Source organism: Stegodyphus dumicola, chromosome 8 (genome assembly GCF_044657685.1).
Source record: "Stegodyphus dumicola isolate Sdum_Otavi_A_Nest chromosome 8, ASM4465768v1".
Lineage (NCBI taxonomy): Eukaryota > Metazoa > Arthropoda > Arachnida > Araneae > Eresidae > Stegodyphus > Stegodyphus dumicola.
In genome coordinates, this window is record NC_140775.1 from 190533644 (window position 1) to 190553813 (window position 20170).

General features: G+C 32.9%; 1 protein-coding gene across 1 annotated transcript in view; it reads left to right on the plus strand.

Annotated features, from left to right (window-relative positions):
* l(3)07882 (Nucleolar protein 14 homolog l(3)07882) overlaps window positions 1–16966 on the plus strand; it is a 30325-nt gene extending 13359 nt beyond the window's left edge. Inside the window, exon 2 of the mRNA XM_035354540.2 lies at window positions 14381–16966. Within this exon, the coding sequence (XP_035210431.1) occupies window positions 14409–16703 (2295 nt within the window). The 5' untranslated portion in view covers window positions 14381–14408 and the 3' untranslated portion in view covers window positions 16704–16966. The remainder of the gene's footprint in view (window positions 1–14380) is intronic.
* Window positions 16967–20170: the final 3204 nt, after the last annotated feature.

The window sequence follows — 20170 nt, forward strand, 5'->3', positions numbered from 1 at the left end:
AACGCCCGGATTATAGACTTTGTACTGTACTCTTATCAGATCAAGAGCACTGCGAGTTTTAAACTTGGTAAAACTATATTTGATGGTGCCCCCTTGGCGAACTTAGCGATTTTTGTTTGACGCCATTCCTGTTTGTGTTGAACACCGTGCAAACAGGTATGGCGGCCAAAACATAATGAAATTGCAATGAAGACAATGTAAGCAAACTTAATAAGCCAAATAAAACACATTTTAAATCGAAACAAAAATTAAACAAGTAAGCACAGAAAGAAAGGAAAAAAATCGACTCACCCTATTGAGGTTCAATATCCTCACTTTTAGGTACACAGAATTCTCTAAAAGCAGTTAGATATTGTTTAAATTTATCTTAAGTAGAATCTATGTACCTCCATCACCACATAAATTCAGAGAAATAGGAATAAAAAACGGCGTCTGTGGTGCCGGACTGGCAGTGACATTTTTTTAAGTCTCTTTTAATGACAGACCACATACATTCGATCTTATTAGTATGGGCCTCGGTTTCTGGATCCTTAAAATTCACATAGTGGTTAACTGAAAAGTGTACGAAGCCGCTATCCGAAAGACAGTCGTACGACTTCCAGCAGTCGGAGATAATTACACTCAACAAAGTTTCTTTCGTGCGATCTGGAACAACTTCAAAAAAGCACCTTCTACTCCCTCTTTCAACACCACTGAATACCCACTTTCCTTCCACCCGTTTACTCCTATTGTATTTTCATTTCCCAAATTTGCTTTCATCAGTTTCTACAGTCATGCCAGGTCCCCCAATTATTCCATGCTTTTGGGTACGTATATCCACATAGACATCCCTACAAAAATTCTTCCAATCCACTACAGTTTTATCATTGTCAATATTGAGTTCCGTTTTAATCATTTTGCTATTAGCTTCATATACCCACATCCACGTAAAAATTATAATATCTATCATTCTCAAGTGACTCTCATCAAAACATGATCCCTTTCTAATGGATCATTTTATGTGGTGAGCATTTGAACCTTTCACACGACAAACCTATTCAAAGCCGTCTGATAGATCATTACATTTGACCAGGGACGTATCTTTCGCACAAACAGGGCATTTATACCAATTACTAATTAAACCTTCATTCATACACCAGTCAATCACTGTTTTTTTCCCATTGTTACTCAAATCGTACAGAAACTTAACCCCTTAACTGCCGCGGGCATATATATATGCCTTGCTCAGCCAATGCATTAACTGCCCTGGGTGTATATATACGCCCTTCCAAAATACTACCATTTGCTTTGCGCTGCTCCCATAAAATTATTCTCAAAGCTTTGGAATGCAACACCACAATGACCTTGGCAAAGTATGCGAAGGGGGCTACTATTTCAGAGAAGTGTGTGGAGAAATTGGAGAGAGGGGTGTGTCTAAAGCAGTGAAAGTAATGACTGCGCGGTATTGGCTGGTGTTGTTTGAGTAAAACGTATTTTTTTTAATTCTGTGTGCTCCGTTTTCATTTACTTTTTGTATTAGGTTCCAGGAATAAAGAAAGATATAACAGATGTTTCAAACCCATTTATCTTTTTTGAATTATTTTTTGAACTGCTCGTGCTTTATATTGTTACTGAAACTAACCGTTTAGTAGACGAGTATGTGAACAAACACCTTGCAAATGAAAAATCAAGAACAAAATTGTGGCATTCAACCAGTTCAAAAGAAATATATGTTTTTTTAGGCATACTGATTTCACTAGGTATAACACTGAAACTTGATATTGCAATTTACCACTGAAACTTGATATTGCAATTTACTGGTCTAAAAATGAATTGATCTATACTCCATTTTAGGGATCTTTTTTATTATAAAAACATCATTTTTATTATACTTTTGCTCAAAACATTAAATTTTATGCATTCCTTTTTTTCTTTTATTTTTTCTTTTCTTTTCTTTATTTATTTATTTATTTATTTATTTATTTTGTGAAGTAAACAGTTTTTAGAAAGTAAAACTTGGACTTATTTTCCCGCTAATACATCGCGTAACTACGCGCGCCTGTGTGAAAAACCGTGCCTGTGTAAAACACTGGGAAATGAATCTTGTACATTTTCTGTGGCAGTTAAGGGGTTAAGATTTATCTTACTTACCGAAGTCATTGTTCAGCACCAGAAGATCCAACAACGTAAATCTAACTAATGAAATTACATATACTGTTGAACATTCAAAATTAACGCTACGATTGGATCTAAACCAATCAGAACCACGATTGGATCTAAACCAATCAAAACACGATTGGGTTTTGCCCAGCTTGGCGATCAACCACGATCACAACTTGGCGAGAATCAAAGGGGCACCTTCAAATATAGACTAGCCTTAAACAGAATAGCAGATTATGCATATTCAGCATCATAAACTCACTAAAATATTCAAGTTGCTATCGTCATGGAATTCAACATGCTAAACAACTTTCTTTCGAAACTTTAAATATTTCACATCTTTCGATTGCCAAATGCAAGAAGCAAAACTAAAAAAATAATAATAATACTTAACTAAATAAAATTAAATGAAAACATTCATAAACTATAAACTTCACGTGATCTGAAATCCAATATTGTCCCACCAACAACAGCTTAACCTTCTGCAAATATTTATATAAATATAATATTAAACATATATATATATATATAATATTTAACAGTAAAACTTTTAAAAATGGAGTATTTCAAAATTAAATTACAATTACCGAAATAAAGCTCTAGGTTTGCCACAAGAAAACATACAGCCGGAAACCACAACCAAATAAAAATATCTCGCCAAGTTTGGCCCTCACCCTGATTATGAAATATTAACCCAAACAAGTGCCTGCTTGCTTATGTAATATCTAAGCAAGTGTTGTCTGACACCACAATCATTTCCGACTGTTGGGCTACCTATAAGTGTTTGTAAGACAAAGGATTTTCAGCATTTAGAGGTAAACAACAGTTTGATGTACATGTGCCCAATAACAAGTATCCATACTAATACCGTTGAGGGTGTGTGTGTAGAAATCAGCCCCCCCCCTTTTTTTTTGGAAATTCTACTTATTGAACAGAAAAAAAAATTTTTTTTTATATCTCTATGAATTTATGTGGGGGGGGCATAACCACTTTATTAAGAACGAAGAATGAACTCCATTAGAAATTTTCTTACCAACATTGTAAGCCAGTGCCCACTTAGTGCAGTCCAACGTCCGATGATGAATTTTTGCATCATTCTGATGGTGATGCTGTCTTAGATATTAATGTACCCGGGCCATATTCATCTTAATTTTTTCTAAAAAATTGGAGATTTTTTTTATTTTACATTAAGGTAAGTTAAAGTGTTTTAATTTTTCAGTGTTTCATAATGATTTTAATTTTTAAAACACAAAATGTTTTTGAAACAATTTTCAGTTTTTAAAATTAAAATTTTTTTGCAACAATTTTTAGTTTTTAAAAATTTTTTTAAACAGCTTTTTTGTATTTTGTTTTCCGCCATTTTAAATGTCGCGTTCTTGGGTAAAATCCTAGTATATGGTACAGCCTTGGCACAATTTTGAAAATTGTCACCAACACCAAAATGTCTCGTTTACTGCTCATTATTTTTGTCACCAAATCCCAAGTGTACCATGTACTAGGATTAAACCCATTCTTGTATAGCTCTTCGGGAGAGGTTGAAACTCCAGGAGATAAGATGCAAGAGTGCACCAAGTTTGCAATTTTTTTATCAATCTTGCCAAACACTGGGTGAATTTTCACTTTCCGAAGTATTATAGTTGTAATTTTTAACTTGAAAAAAAAAAAAAAAATTCAGTGACTTAAAACCGCAAAACTAATCTTCAAAAATTTAAAATTCAATTCATAATAATTTATATATCATTTAATGATTTACTCTTATACACTGTTTATATCCCTTTCTAGCACAAAGCATGATTCTGCTGTTTATTCCCTAGATGTGTTTAAATGTGAGAAATAAATAAGGGAAAACTCAGATAGCTGCACTTGGCGCAATTTTTTCCGCCATCTTGAATCGCTAAAAATCAGCATATCCTCAGGAGGAATTTTTTGACTCCAAGAGGGAAATGGCATCAAAAGGCGTTTTTCAAAAATTGCTTCAGCCCAATATCAGGGGAAAAGCTTTGCTGGGCAGAAATCGCGTAAGGCAAAGTGTAGCGTTTGCGTTGAGATGGTTAACTATACACATGTAACAAATTGTAAACGTTTAGTTATTGCTGTGATTAAGTAAATCTACATATTTTTTTCATTTTAATATTTTATATTATGATATATATAACTCCAGCATTAATAACTTTTATACTTCTCTATTTTAATTCTTACCATTAAACAATTATCCGTAATAATGGTTATATATGTTTGAAAACATGTTCTTTATATAAATGCAGTAATGATCATGAAAATGCGATATATATATCACATAGTTAAAGATGAAAGTTAAAAAAAAATATGCATGTATTTCCACAAGAATATTACAATCTCAAAATGTATTCCAGACTATTCAGTCATCATCTATCCAGTCCCATTATGTTTGACATTCTGGATTCTTTTATGCACATAATTTCGATTAATAAGAGGTTTATTTTTATTCTTTTTTTGTTGTTTAAGTGCGAAAATAGTTTTCATGTAGCTAACCAAAGAAATGTAATTCTGAATTGCATAACTGCAGGGAAACAAGATTTGTAACAAGCACTTCTATGGCTTTTTATGACGTTATGCAATTGTTTAAATTTCGGAAAGAGACCAGTCAAATAGAATAGGATAAGGTTTATTGAATTTGTTTGTATTTATTCCATGAAAAGTTAAATCCTAAAATATTATTTTTGTGCAATTTGAAGATTGCACAAAGAAGTGCCGGAGCACTCTTTTATGTAAGCGAACCACAATTTTAGCACATAAAATTGGGTTTTAATAATGAACATGCCTTAAAAATCAATTCTAACTTATAAACGCAGGCCTGTCTTTCCCTCGCACTAAAGCCTTGCACAGAGGTTGAGACTTTTAAGGAAAGAAAAGCCCCCACCCAGTTATATATCAAATAGAATAGGATAAGGTTTATTGAATTTGTTTGTATTTATTCCATGAAAAGTTAAATCCTAAAATATTATTTTTGTGCAATTTGAAGATTGCACAAAGAAGTGCCGGAGCACTCTTTTATGTAAGCGAACCACAATTTTAGCACATAAAATTGGGTTTTAATAATGAACATGCCTTAAAAATCAATTCTAACTTATAAACGCAGGCCTGTCTTTCCCTCGCACTAAAGCCTTGCACAGAGGTTGAGACTTTTAAGGAAAGAAAAGCCCCCACCCAGTTATATATCAAATAGAATAGGATAAGGTTTATTGAATTTGTTTGTATTTATTCCATGAAAAGTTAAATCCTAAAATATTATTTTTGTGCAATTTGAAGATTGCACAAAGAAGTGCCGGAGCACTCTTTTATGTAAGCGAACCACAATTTTAGCACATAAAATTGGGTTTTAATAATGAACATGCCTTAAAAATCAATTCTAACTTATAAACGCAGGCCTGTCTTTCCCTCGCACTAAAGCCTTGCACAGAGGTTGAGACTTTTAAGGAAAGAAAAGCCCCCACCCAGTTATATATCAAATAGAATAGGATAAGGTTTATTGAATTTGTTTGTATTTATTCCATGAAAAGTTAAATCCTAAAATATTATTTTTGTGCAATTTGAAGATTGCACAAAGAAGTGCCGGAGCACTCTTTTATGTAAGCGAACCACAATTTTAGCACATAAAATTGGGTTTTAATAATGAACATGCCTTAAAAATCAATTCTAACTTATAAACGCAGGCCTGTCTTTCCCTCGCACTAAAGCCTTGCACAGAGGTTGAGACTTTTAAGGAAAGAAAAGCCCCCACCCAGTTATATATCAAATAGAATAGGATAAGGTTTATTGAATTTGTTTGTATTTATTCCATGAAAAGTTAAATCCTAAAATATTATTTTTGTGCAATTTGAAGATTGCACAAAGAAGTGCCGGAGCACTCTTTTATGTAAGCGAACCACAATTTTAGCACATAAAATTGGGTTTTAATAATGAACATGCCTTAAAAATCAATTCTAACTTATAAACGCAGGCCTGTCTTTCCCTCGCACTAAAGCCTTGCACAGAGGTTGAGACTTTTAAGGAAAGAAAAGCCCCCACCCAGTTATATATCAAATAGAATAGGATAAGGTTTATTGAATTTGTTTGTATTTATTCCATGAAAAGTTAAATCCTAAAATATTATTTTTGTGCAATTTGAAGATTGCACAAAGAAGTGCCGGAGCACTCTTTTATGTAAGCGAACCACAATTTTAGCACATAAAATTGGGTTTTAATAATGAACATGCCTTAAAAATCAATTCTAACTTATAAACGCAGGCCTGTCTTTCCCTCGCACTAAAGCCTTGCACAGAGGTTGAGACTTTTAAGGAAAGAAAAGCCCCCACCCAGTTATATATCAAATAGAATAGGATAAGGTTTATTGAATTTGTTTGTATTTATTCCATGAAAAGTTAAATCCTAAAATATTATTTTTGTGCAATTTGAAGATTGCACAAAGAAGTGCCGGAGCACTCTTTTATGTAAGCGAACCACAATTTTAGCACATAAAATTGGGTTTTAATAATGAACATGCCTTAAAAATCAATTCTAACTTATAAACGCAGGCCTGTCTTTCCCTCGCACTAAAGCCTTGCACAGAGGTTGCACAGAGGTTGAGAAAGAAAAGCCCCCACCCAGTTATATATCAAAGGCTTATTATTCAGGATATGCAATGAATGTATGTGGGTAAATTTTGTATTCTCCCCCCCTCCCAAAGAACTAAATACTCTGGTGATACCCTGGTTGTGAACGTTCCACGCTAGTGATTTCCTAATGCTGAACTCCTGTAGACTTTCTGAATGATGTAACCAAACAGGTGGACCACTGCTATCACTGCAAAAGTTTTACGTTTATTCTCACGCTGTATTCAGGAAAACTTGAATATATCAACTAGAGTTATATCAACAGGGCATCAGGATTGGAAAGTCTTGATCTCTTCCCCCCTTAATTTTCAAAGCTAAACTTTGCCATTAAATTTCTTTCCATATCCTCATATTGTTTCTAGAATTCTCACTATTCTCCTTAATGGAGCTTTAATCGTTTTATCTTTTTTCTTGGTGTGCTTCAAAAAACGAGTGGTACCTGTCATCCCTTGAAGTAGTACAATCAGGGCTTAAACTCATAGATCGGCTGAGCTGCGTCTTAGCATCTAAGGTGATTTGTAATTCCAGCCGATGTCCCAAGTAAGACTAGGTCCGATACTTTTTTTTTCTATTTAACTACAGTCAAAAGTCGTTAATCCGGACTCGTCGGGACTTCGGCGATTCCGATCGATTTTTATGGATTATAGATCATCAGTTTAAATCTGGTAAGATGGCATGCAGAAATTATAAAATTGAAAATATGAAACTGTAATTTATGAAATAAAGAACAATTATGATCTAAAAGGTATCAAAATTTACAAAAAAAAAAAAAAGCTTAATATTTATTTGTTTACTTTATTAAACATTTCTTTCAATGTAAGTCGTTTAAGTTGCTTCGCTTTATGTGATAATACTTTCTCTTTAATTCTATAAACAGACATAATTTCTTCTTCAGTTACAAAGTTCCGCTGTTAAAGTCCTATAATTGCTGTCTCGAGAATGCCGACTAATTTGTCAATCAAAATTTTTTCATTTTCAATAATCTCTGTTACTTTCTTTTTTATCGGAAGCGAATTATAATGACGAGGAATTTGATTTAAATCATATCAAAGACGGAGTACATCAAGATGAAATACTTACTACATTTAGTAAGGAATTATAAGTCAAATAAAATAAAAACATCTGCCCTGAATATAAGGATAGTGCTGTCAGATTAACTTCCAATTCATTGCGCGCCGCGGCGTTTCTGCTCCCCCCCCCCCGGGCCTCAGAGCAGCGTGAACTTGATAAACAGATTTCAGAATGGTTTGAGAAATGAAGGATATGTCTTTATCCATTTTTTGCAGCAATTCCACTTTTTGTTAAACGCACTTCTAAACATACTTTCGCTTTGTAGATCCTTTACATATTAGTAAATATATATCGGAAATTCTATTTGACATAATCGAAAGTTCAAGCTTACTTTTATAAAATTGCTCTAACAGTCTGCAAAAAATAATAAGCCGGATCCAATTCGAAGATTAAGGAACAACGCAATCTGCAATATTAACTGAATTAGATAATTTTAACTTAGCTTATACCGTCCGTTATACATTAAACGCGCAAATGTAAACGTATTACACTCATGCGCACACACATATTCGCAGCTGTAAAAGTCTTATGCGCATGCACAGAAAGTTTGTAGTTGTGGGGTCCGGATTATGGGTGTCCGAATTAACGACTTTTGACTGTATTTATAATTAATTAAATATGATTAATTAATTAATCAATTAAATTTATATTAATCAGAATTTAAATTTATTATTTAATTATTTTAATTTTTAGCTATTTTATTCATTTTCCCCCCTTCCTCACAGTCTTCCATAGGGCTCTGGCACTTCTAATTTTAGAAATTAAGCCCTGGTCTATACTTTTCTCAAAATACTGATTTTTTGTTGTTGTTGTTGCATTTGGATTACTCTAGTATATACTCATAGTATAAATAAACAGAAATAATATAAAAGAAATTGTGTGGTTTTAAATTATAGCATTAACTGTGATGTAACATGACTTGAAAGGTCACTGGAATGTTCTTCAAACCACTCCCTGATGATTCAATTCTTATAGCAGGGTGCATTATCCTGGTGGTAACACCATCCCCTGCCGGAAATACTGTTGTCATGAATGGGTGAGCCCTATCTGCAATGATATTCAGTTAGCACACAAACGTCAGGGATTGTTTTATGGGGATTATTGGTCCTAATGTCCACGAAAACACTGCCCACACCATAATACCTCTGCCACTGGCTTGTCTCTGTGTAACTGTGCATCTGGGAGCCAGAGTTTTATTTAGAAATTGCCGTATTAGTACTTGCCTGTCAACAATGTTTTGAACTAGAAAATCAGACCATGCAACTTTCTTCTATTATTCTTATGTCCAATTCCAATGTTTATGTCCCATTGCAGATGCAGCTGGCGATGACGTGCTGTCAATGCAGGGACATGCTTAGGCCTCCGGCTGCGTAGGCCCATATGCAGCAATGTACGCTGCATAGTATGTTAACACTGTCTGGGTCACCACTGTTGTAGCTGGTGGTGATTTCTGCTGTTGTAGCTCTTCAGTCATGGCGAACAATGCATAGCAATCTCTGCTTTCCTCTGGAATCAATGCGCCGTTGATGACACAGTGCTGGCCGGCAGCTTATTGCTTCGCCATCCGTACACCACTTTCAGTATGTGCTCATAACAACTGCACTGTAGCAGCCCACTAAAAATGCGCAGTTTCTGATATTGGTGTTCCCAGTCGCCGAGCCATAACGCTTTGACCCTTATCAAAGTCTGATAAATCAGCTGCTTTTCCCATTATGTCGCTAATCACACTATGCTTGGAATGACAATGCATAACAGATTTATATACTCCAACATCAGCCGCGTACACGCAGTGGTTTTGTTCCTGGGCGAGCCCATTGTTACAGATGGAGGGTGGTCATAACGTAATGTCTCTTCAGTGTATATGTAAGTGCATACATATACACATACATACATTTCTGAATCTGGTCCTGATAACAGAAAAGTACCGATAAAGATAAAAAATTTATATCTCTCAAAAGATGAATCACTAAATAAAGCCTCCTAAATAAGCATCTATTCACTCCTTTCTCTTTTCCTTAGTAGCAAAAATTTCAAAACTATTATCATAGGACCAGTCTTTAACAGAGCTTTGTTTTACAGCTCAGCATAAAATCTTGAATGAGATCAGAATTCATTCAAGTTCTTTGGCTCGGTATAGTCAATGCTTAACACAGTATGGTCTTCTAAGATATGCTTATTATGTGTCCTGGTTTTTTTTTAAGAATTGGGTGTTTTGTCTGCTTTCCATGGCCCGTGATTAGAATACCAAGAAAGTTGTGAGAAGTAAAGATAAAAGTACGGTAACATAAGGGTGCTTCCGTCATGTAATGCTATTTAAACTCGTGTGTATTATTAACTCCATGATGAAGCTGAGTTACTTCCCAGAGAATTGGAAAACCGCAGTTATTGTACCTATTCCCTAGATGAGAAACCCGCTGGTTGATCCCATCTCAAATCTACTGATTAGCCTGCTTTTCACACTAAACAAAATCGCAGAAGTCGCTATATTGGAAAGAATTATTGCATTTCTGGACAAGCAGAAGATCATTATAGCACAGCAGTATGGTTTCCATCAGAAACATTCAATGGTTCACCAGCTCTACCGTCACATAATTAATTGCTGAAGGCCTACAAAACCATTAAACAATAGAAGGTCTTTTTCTCAATATATCAAAAGCTTTCTTTCATGTTTGGCTAGGCAGACTACTCTACAAACTAGTCACTCTGGGTTTCCCAAAACCAAATCTTATCTTTTTGATAGAAAGTTTGTCATTCATTATAAAAACACCTACTTATCAACACGGCAGGTGTGCTCCAAGGGTCCTTAATTTATGCGAATGCCATACCACCAATACCATGTACCTCATTTGCCATGTATGCAGATTACATTGCAATCCGTAATAGAAACACATGTCCAGATACAAATACTTCAAATACACATACTTGCACTGGAGTCCTGGCTTCAGAAATGGAAAATCCTCACCAGTAGTGACAAATCTGAAGCTTTATTCTTCATGATAAGAAAAAGGATTGAGCAAAACATCAAAATGTTTGACACTATTGCTCCATGAGCCAAGCATGTCAAATAGCTTCGTGTTATTCTTGACCAAAAACTGACATGGATGCCACACATCGAATGTTTAATTTCTAAAAGTACTGTTGCTAAAAGTACACTTAATTTTTCAAAACTTTGGAATATGACTATAATGAAATAAATAATACCAAAAGACCTTGTGCACTATTGAGAACATTTTGTTAGTCTGTACTGTTGCTTGAACTTAATTTAAGGTACTGAACTGCTACTTGCTCTTATCTTTCATATTATTTTACTCCTATGTATCTTAAATTTACCACTTAAACTATTATACTACTTTTTTAACTTTTTTTACTTCCTTGTCTGAAGTAAAGGAAGTATTGCAATCACGAAAAATTCCAGGTATCATATTCCAACAAAAATATACATTTTGACCATTATCGAATACAATTTAAGGATGTTTTTGCATGACATTTGTACATAAGAACAGATCTTGACCTTATGTACCTTATGTTTTTACATGACATCTGTACATAAGGACAGAATAAAGGACTCTTTTTTTTTCCCCAAATGAATTATAAAGTTTAACCTTTGAGGTTCGGTGCATTAAAAAAAAAAAAAAATTGGAAGGTGGGAATTAACTTTACACATAGATAATTAGCCCCTAATACAATGTTATTTCGTGGGGGGGGAAACAGGTAAATTTTAAGGTAATTTATAACGTGGTGGGATACAGCTTGTCCCACCATGCATTTACAGCAGTAAAATGGCATCTTTGTCTCAGCATAAATTCTCCTAACATGCTTATCTTAATTGCTAGTTTTAGCAACCAAAAGAAAATGAAAGATATAAAAACGTTTTTGAATAATTATCTAAAAAATATTGATCATATTCACAAAATAAAAAAAAAAAAAAAAAAAAAACATTTTTCAAAAAAAAATATATCATTTAAAAAAAATCGCTCTCTGTACGACTTTTTAGATATTTTTTAATGTTCATAATAGATTTGAAACAGGGAAGTTTTTCACTCCAGTACTTTATTTACTACAGGTTTCAAAAGGAAGGTATTTGGAAGGCCGTAATGTTTATTTACATTTCACCTCTCTTTCCTCTGCTTAGGATATTTTTCTATGATGAATCACACTCACATATCCATTCAGTATTCAATGACATTTCATGTTACAGAGTTATATTTTCATTTCTTTTGGAAAAAATACTAAATGTTTTTCAAATATTAACATTATTGCAATATATTAAAAAATATAAATTTGCATTATCAACATATAAAACGTACATGATACTTGAATTTTAAAATATCTGAATGATGCTGCCATCTATTAACAGCAATTCCTACATGCACTGTGGGGCGTATTTGGTCCCACCTTTTAATTTCAACCATTCTTAATTAATATATATGAACTCAAGTAATAATTTTTATTAGAAAAGGAAACTTTCACATAAAAATATTTATTCTAACACCAAAAGTTGTTCAGACGATTTAAATTGCATTAGAAATAAATCAAAAAACTGCTTCAAAATTAGACCTTCAAAGAATTTTTATTTTACATTATTTCCATGAATGAATACTAGTGCTGCCATCTGTTATACAGTTAGAGAATTAAAAGGCGTAATTGTATGTATTTTAAATGGAATTTTGCAGCCATCATCTGGGAGATAAAAACTGATACTATAAAAAGGTGGGGCATCCCACTGCCCATCAAATGGTTAAAATATCATGCTTAGATGATTATAGTCAGAAATAACCCCTCCCCTCCCATTTTAGTTCACCCAGTACATATTCAGTGTATTTCTATGAAAACTATCCCACCTTTACCGTACAAATATACATGTTGCATTTGTACCTTTTGCTGCAGTCCCATAGCTCCTTTAAGTCAGCTGACCAGTGGCTCCTCTACATAACGATGAACAACACTTTACTTATTATCCTGGTCAACTCAAGAATTGACTCCAGAAATGCTTATTGTTACATTCTTCACATCTTAAAAATGCTGTGCTTATTAAGTTATGCTTCCAAACTCTGCTACATGATATGCACAGGATTGGGCATATGACTGGAAGTCTGGCTATGTGACTTTGTCACTTAAACTGGGTGTTTTCCATTCTTCTAAACATGGATTATGTTAAAAATGAGAAATCATTCTATTAAAACCTAAACAGCTCTGGAAAAAATTTAAAAAAATGGTTTAGTCAAAGATACCCATAATATACAGTTTCCATACCTTTGAGAGTTTTGTATAGCTGTATAAAATAATTTAAGTATATAGGAAATTGGATGCGGCCAAAACGGGGACGGGGGGGATATATCTGGAGGCTTGCTATAGTGAAGTTTGACTGTCTATCGATACATTTTGTACAACAAATTTTTAGGTGCATAAACTTAAGTTTCTAGAATAGTAGTCAGATTGATTTTGTTTTACTAATGATTAAAAAAGGTATAAATATTCTGAAAATAATTCAATGGAAAAGTAGTAATAGTTTTGGTCTTCATTAGCTTTTTGAATTTTTTAGCATATTCTATTTTGTTTTGGGTAGAATAAAAAAAAATGAAAAAGAAGCAAGATAAGCATATGTTTTTTATAATTTAGGTTACAATAACACACCTAACAAATATTAATTTATTAAATCAAACAACAAAATTAGTGTTATATTATAACCCAACATAGCAGTTAACTAGCAACATGGCAGTTAATCAAGCAGCCCCATAACCAAGCACCTTTTAACTTCTTGGTAACAACCAAGCAGTTAAAAAATTCTCATTTCACCACAAAGCACACTCTTGTTAGGAGATTATAAGAATTCTGTTGTTATTAATTTCTTTCGATCAATTAGCTATAAAATTGCACGTATTTTACAGAAATTTAACTTTTGAGTCGTTTATTCTCCTATTAATAAAATTCCAAGTTCCATATTTAAGAACCTCCATTCTGGATATGAATTCCTGGGGTATTTGCAGGATTCCTTGCCAATGAGATTTAATTTACATTGGCCAAACTTAAGAGAGCCTCAAAATTTTGTGTTAAAGGACATGAGGCATATGTTAGGAAAAAGGAAACACAGAAGTCCTCTGTTGCCCAGCATTGTTGTTCCGAAAATCACACTTTCCATTTTTCTGCAGCAAAAATTATTCAAAAAACATCTTCCATTGGTGAATTAGATTTTCTAGTGGTGTTTCACATTCAAAAAGATCTTTCTGTTCTAGTTACCGATCCTAATTCCAATTCATCTTTACCTTCAGCCTTTAAGGAAATTATGTTTTAGTTTTCTTGTTTCGTCAATAGATGGCGCCAGTAGTTTTAACTACTATACAGCCATTCTAATCTTATCACCATATCTTATCTCGTTCATATGCACTTTGGCAGTTGAGGTAGATGGTTTGGTAAAACCATCAAAACTAATCCTGTGAAAATATAATGCTGATTTTCGTTGTTTGACTTAATAAATTAATGTATGTTTTTAAATGTATTATTTTAGCAAATCTTTTATGTGTTTGTATTATCTTTTGCAGATTGAATAAAATAAAGTTGAGGCTGAATATGGCTAAAAAGAACTGGAAAAAGACAACTTCGAATTCTGCCAATGCTAATCCTTTTAATGTAAAAGTTAATCGCAAAAAACATAGTGTGCTTGGTGAGAAGATCAAAGGTACAAAAGGATTACCTGGTATTTCTCATGCTGTTGGAAATGCAAAAAGGAAAGAACTTTGGTATAAAACAAAAGCAAAAGCTTATAAAGCAAATCGCTTTCTTGATAAACGATTATTAGACAGCTCTGTGCCTTTAGATGAACGTGCTACTCATCGACTTGTACGAGAGAGGCAGAAAAAACTGAAAAAGAGCATATTCAATTTAAACGAAGATGAAGACTTGACTCATGAGGGAGTACCTATTGAAAATTTTAAAAAATTTGATGATTACATACTTGGCTCGGAAGACGAGGAGCAGCTGGATGCTGCATTTGTAAACCGGGCACATTTTGGAGGATTCTCATCAGATGCAAAAAATGAACCTCCTAAAAGCCACAAAGAAATTATTGATCAATTAATTGTAGAAAGTAAGCAAAAGAAACAAGAAAGGAAAATTGAAAATGAAGCTACTGCAGACCTAACAGAAAAGTTAGACAAAGATTGGAAAGAAATGTGCTTGCTAATGCCAGGCATAAAGGGGAAAAAACAAGCTGCTGCTCCAGAAAAAGATGATCTATATGATAGAATAACACGAGAATTGAAATTTGAAATGAAAGCAACACCTGCTACTCGTTTGAAAACTTCAGAAGAAATTGCAAAGGAAGAACAAGAAAAATTACAGCGACTTGAAAAAGAGAGGCTTGCTCGAATGCTTGATGATTCAGAACTTGAAAACGATAAAAGTCAACAACATCTTTCAGCTGATAGTATTTATGATGGTTTTGACTTACAACCCATTACTGTAGCTGAAATTGATCATGCAAGCTCATCACACGAAGATAAAAAAGAAGATTCTGAAAATGATTTTTCTGAGAACAGTTCTTCTGAAAGTGACGATGAACAAGAAGATTCTAATTTTGCTAATTTTGAAGATTCAAATACAATTTTGGATGAAGTTGATCATAATAATTGTGAAGGAATTCCTAGCTCTTTAGAGGAATTTCAAATGTTTGCAAGTTGTTGTTCTAAAAATGAAATATCAAATATTGTTGAAAGCATTTTAAAAGTTAACCTTCCTTCGAAATCTGAGAAAAAACTAATTAAATTAGAATATTTCTTTGGCATTATTATAGAATATATATTACAAAACTGTGATGATTCAATAAATATTTGTGGTTTCCTTTTCCCTCATTTATACACTTTAGCTGAAGCTTCACCTTCCAAGACTGCTGAAAAACTTCTTAATTTTTTAGATCATGAGCAGCAGTTATTTCAAGAAAATAAAGGACAAACCAAGAAGAATTTTCCCCGATTGCAGACTTTAATAATTTTCAAAATTTGTAGTGTTTTGTACTCTGTTTCTGATTTCAGGCATCCAGTTATCACACCTGCTGTGATATTCATGAGTGATATTTTATCTAGCAAATTTTGCATCAATGCTCGTAATATTGTTATCCGCCTTTTTATTTCTAGAATAATTTTGAACTGTATAGCACAGTCCAAAAGACTTGTTCCAGAAGCTTTAGGTTTCCTGAATAAATTGCTGACTTTGGCAGTACATGGCAAATCTGAAAATAAAACTGTTGCAGTTAAAAGCCTGAAATGTAATCTTGTTTTGTATGAAAAATTGGATCTAAAAAAAATTGAACCTTTAAATTTATTGCATCCATTCAAAAAGACTTGTAATAATTCTGAAAAAATTAGCATTCTTTTTGAAGTTGTTCAGCAGTTACAACAATTTGCAACTTTGTATGTACATTTACCATCCTATTCTGAACTGTTTTCTAAAACAATACAAAACTGCTCAAAGCTTCCAAGAGATAATTATCCAGATAATCTCAGAGAAGCTTTTGCTACGTTATGTCACAATATTAATATCAATTCTCATAAATTATTACATCTTACCTTTGTTAATTGCAAGCCCAAACCTTTGAAGCTATTTGAGCCAGCTTTTGATTCAAAATTTAGTACTATAAAAGATGATATTTCCAAGAAAAGAAAACTCATAAAACGTGTATCTCAAAAAATAAGGAAAGAAGAGAAAGGTCTGTTGCGAGAAATGCGTAAAGACTCTAAAATGATTGCTTCAGAGAAATTAAATGAGCAACTTGAAGCAGATGAAGAAAGAAAGAGAAAAGTAAAACAACTATATGCAGAACTTGCTGTTCAAGAAGGAGAATGCAAAAAATTTAAAAAGAAATCGTAGTGATTTTCTTCAGAAGTATCTGAATATAACTGTTTTATTTCAAAAGTGCAACCATTATTTTCTTCAATAAGTAATCTACAGTTCTTTATTTTCAAAATGTTGCTACATCTAATTTTTCTCACTTAGCTGATGGCTAATCTCAGAGTAAGAACTGACAAGTTTGATAAATTATTTTTCTAGTTAAACATTTAATTCTGTTGTATAAAGTATTATTTTGTAAAAGTGAAATAAATGTGTATCTTTGACATTGATAACTATACTTATATATTGAAATGTGTTTTTGTCATTATGTAATTTGTTTGATTCAATAGAAGCAAATCAAATTTCATAATCTGAAAAAAAATTTTATGGTTGAAAATTATAACTAACTTTTGGCTAAATATTGATATCTAACTGCAGTATTATTTTATGCATGATTATGGCCTTCTTACTTATAAATATTAGTATTTATAGTACTGAAGATTATAATTTACTTACCATATATTTGCAAATGTAAGCTGAGAGTACTGTTTTTCCTAAAAAATTTATCCAAAATTTAAAACCCATATATATAAAGCTGAAATGAAAAAACAAATTCCTACAACATTCAAATATGTTGCCATGAGCACAAAAACATTGCCAAGTAGGTAAAATGGGTGGGATGCTTTTTAATCAAATCGTAAAGTGAAAAAAGCCAGATGCCAATGACATAGTTTTAAATCTGGCAACCCTGTCTGAAGCTACCATATTTTTTCCACTGTTTTGAAGTCCTTGACTGTGATATTTGTGCAAGTTTTATTTTGTCTGAAAGATGAGTAGGAAGACAAATTTTTATTGGTAAATTTCAAACTATAGGTGATGGTGTTTGCTGAAAATTCTAACAGTATGGAGTGTATCTCCATAAAAGAAAAACAAGTTTGAGAATTAAGTAAAAAACCTTTACAATATAAACAGTTTCAAAAATAAAACATCTCATTTCATTTTAAAATTATTTTTTTCATAAACTTAAGAAATAAAATAGTGCTATATTTGGTGATTTATCATTTGCAGTTAACTGAAAAATATATTTACTGGAAGATTAATGGATCCGTGTATAAGCTTACCCTCGTAATTTAGCTTTAGGGAAAAGTTCCAACAATTCTTAGTGTATACATGAAAATATATGGTGTCTATATTTTTTAAAGTATTGCCATATTTGCCGATGTATAAAACACATTTTTTTCTTAGATAATAGGTCTGAAAAATGGGTTGCATCTTATACATTGATAATTATTGCGCCGATACGTGGTTTGTAAATGAGTCAAAGCTTCATGAGATGCTGTAAAAACAGAGACAGTGCTTAAATCATTTAAGAAATGTGGCATTACTAGTAATGCACTGGATAGTACAGAGGACAATTTGTTGCAAGGACAAGACTATGCTGATTAAGAGGTTTCAAGTGACTCTTCATTGAGCTCTGGAGATGAATGCCTGGGTTTTGTCAAAGGTGATTAAAAGTTGTTCTTTCCTAGATAGATTGGGTATTTACAGAAAGTGCACTTTGTATTTGTATTATTTTGTAGTTAAAAATTCATTATAAATGATCAGTAATAAAAGTTTTATCCTTCAAAAATATGTATAAAAAAGGGGCGAGTCTTATACGGCAGTAAATACAGTATATGTGATACAAAATATGAGATTTTCTATCATTGGAATTTGCAGATTTAAAATCACTAATTCAAATCAAGTAAGTTAACATGTAGAAGCAGAAATAATAAAATTAAAATTATGAAATAGTTTTTCTTTTTTGTTTGTGTGTGAGCATTTTTATGAAGCTCCTTTATGAGCGAAATTTTGTTAACATTTATTTTGTTTTATTAAACATTTCCTTTTAACTGTAAGTTGTTTAAGTTGTGTGTGTGTGTGTGTTAGTTTTGAAGTTTGCAATTTCCATCTCAAAAATTCCCACAAAATAATCATTTCATCTTCAACAAAGACTTTGCCATTGTTGATAAAATTTCTGGATTTAAAGCCATACTACAGATTTTGCCATCTCTTAACTGATTGATGACTGGGTGGGCATTGTCATTGAATGAAGATTTCATCTAGCATTTATTTGCATTTTTTCGCCTATTCCAGTAATTGGAAAATTTTTTTCCATTCAACCCTTTTGTTACTTTTCTTGTTTTGGCATATTTCCTGAGTGTCAGGATCCCAGTGGATGTTTTCTGTATCTAGTACATGTTGCATTAGAATAATAAAAGAACATTAGATAAACATTAACTCTTTGAGGGGCTTTTTCAGCAAAACTCTTGTTTTATTTACTCTATCAGGTGTTACAATGAAATTATTTGCGACAATTACACATATTTTGTCCAAGATGTGTGAAAAAAAAATGACCACTTTTGGTGGTTAGTGTCAGTGACCACCGCCTACAGAACACATACCTACAAATCAGTCCTAAACTATTTCCAAATCAGTCCAAAGAAAAACTATTTCCATGAGCTCCATAGATGCTGTAACCATAAATAGTTTTTCTTTTTCAAGCAGAGTGCAACTTTGCATGTGCTGCATTCCCACAGATTTCTTACAGGCTTTCTTGGTGCTGCACAGTGCACATCGTCGTGATGTTGTCTTCCATGGCTGATACTTATTTTCTTGAAGACGAATTCCTGTATCAACTACTGGCTTGAGTTTCTTGATCGTCACCTTGTGAGGTACAAGGGAACTTCAGAAATGGTCAGTCTTGAAAACTACTCACACGAGTGAGTTACGACGTTCAGTAGCACTGCCCTTCAAAGAGTTAAAAGTGCAGATGGTATGCAGATACATACATATGAATATTTTATTGAAAAAGAAAATTGTGTAAGAATTTGAAAATTTAAAACTGGAAGTACATTTTTATGTTTAAATAAGATTGAATTAGTTAATTTTGACAAAATACATTATTTATTTTTAAATTTAGATGTTTGGCTTTCCCATCTTGTTGGTCTTTTTTATGTTTTGTCTTTTCTGTCAGCTTGGCTTAATACTTCATTATTTGCACACAGAAAAGTTAGTTCTGGCATCTCAAAGCACTTTTTTTTTTTCCCTCTACATATATATAAAACAGAGAACTGAAGTTATTTCATCAGTTAGATATGCCGCATTTCTGCTTCATGTGTGAAAGTCTAAAAACATTGTGCTGCAGTTCTCCAGTGTGAATCAAGCCCTACTGCGAATCATCTGGCATTATTAGCCAATGACCACAAAGCAGGATCAAGGCTGTTTATTTCTTTCACCTCACCAGCAGGCAGCACAAGTTTCAAGTGCTTCCCAGAAACAGTTTAACAAACTGTGATCTTTTGTCTTAATGTCTGTGAAAAATGTAATATACTTTTCAAAAATTGTACACAGATGACTTTCCTTGTATTATTTCGTCAAGGAAATGTAATACTGCAATGTGTACCGTTTGTCATCGTGACTTTTCGATTTCGCACGAGGACAATGCGAGTTGCATTGGGGAAAAA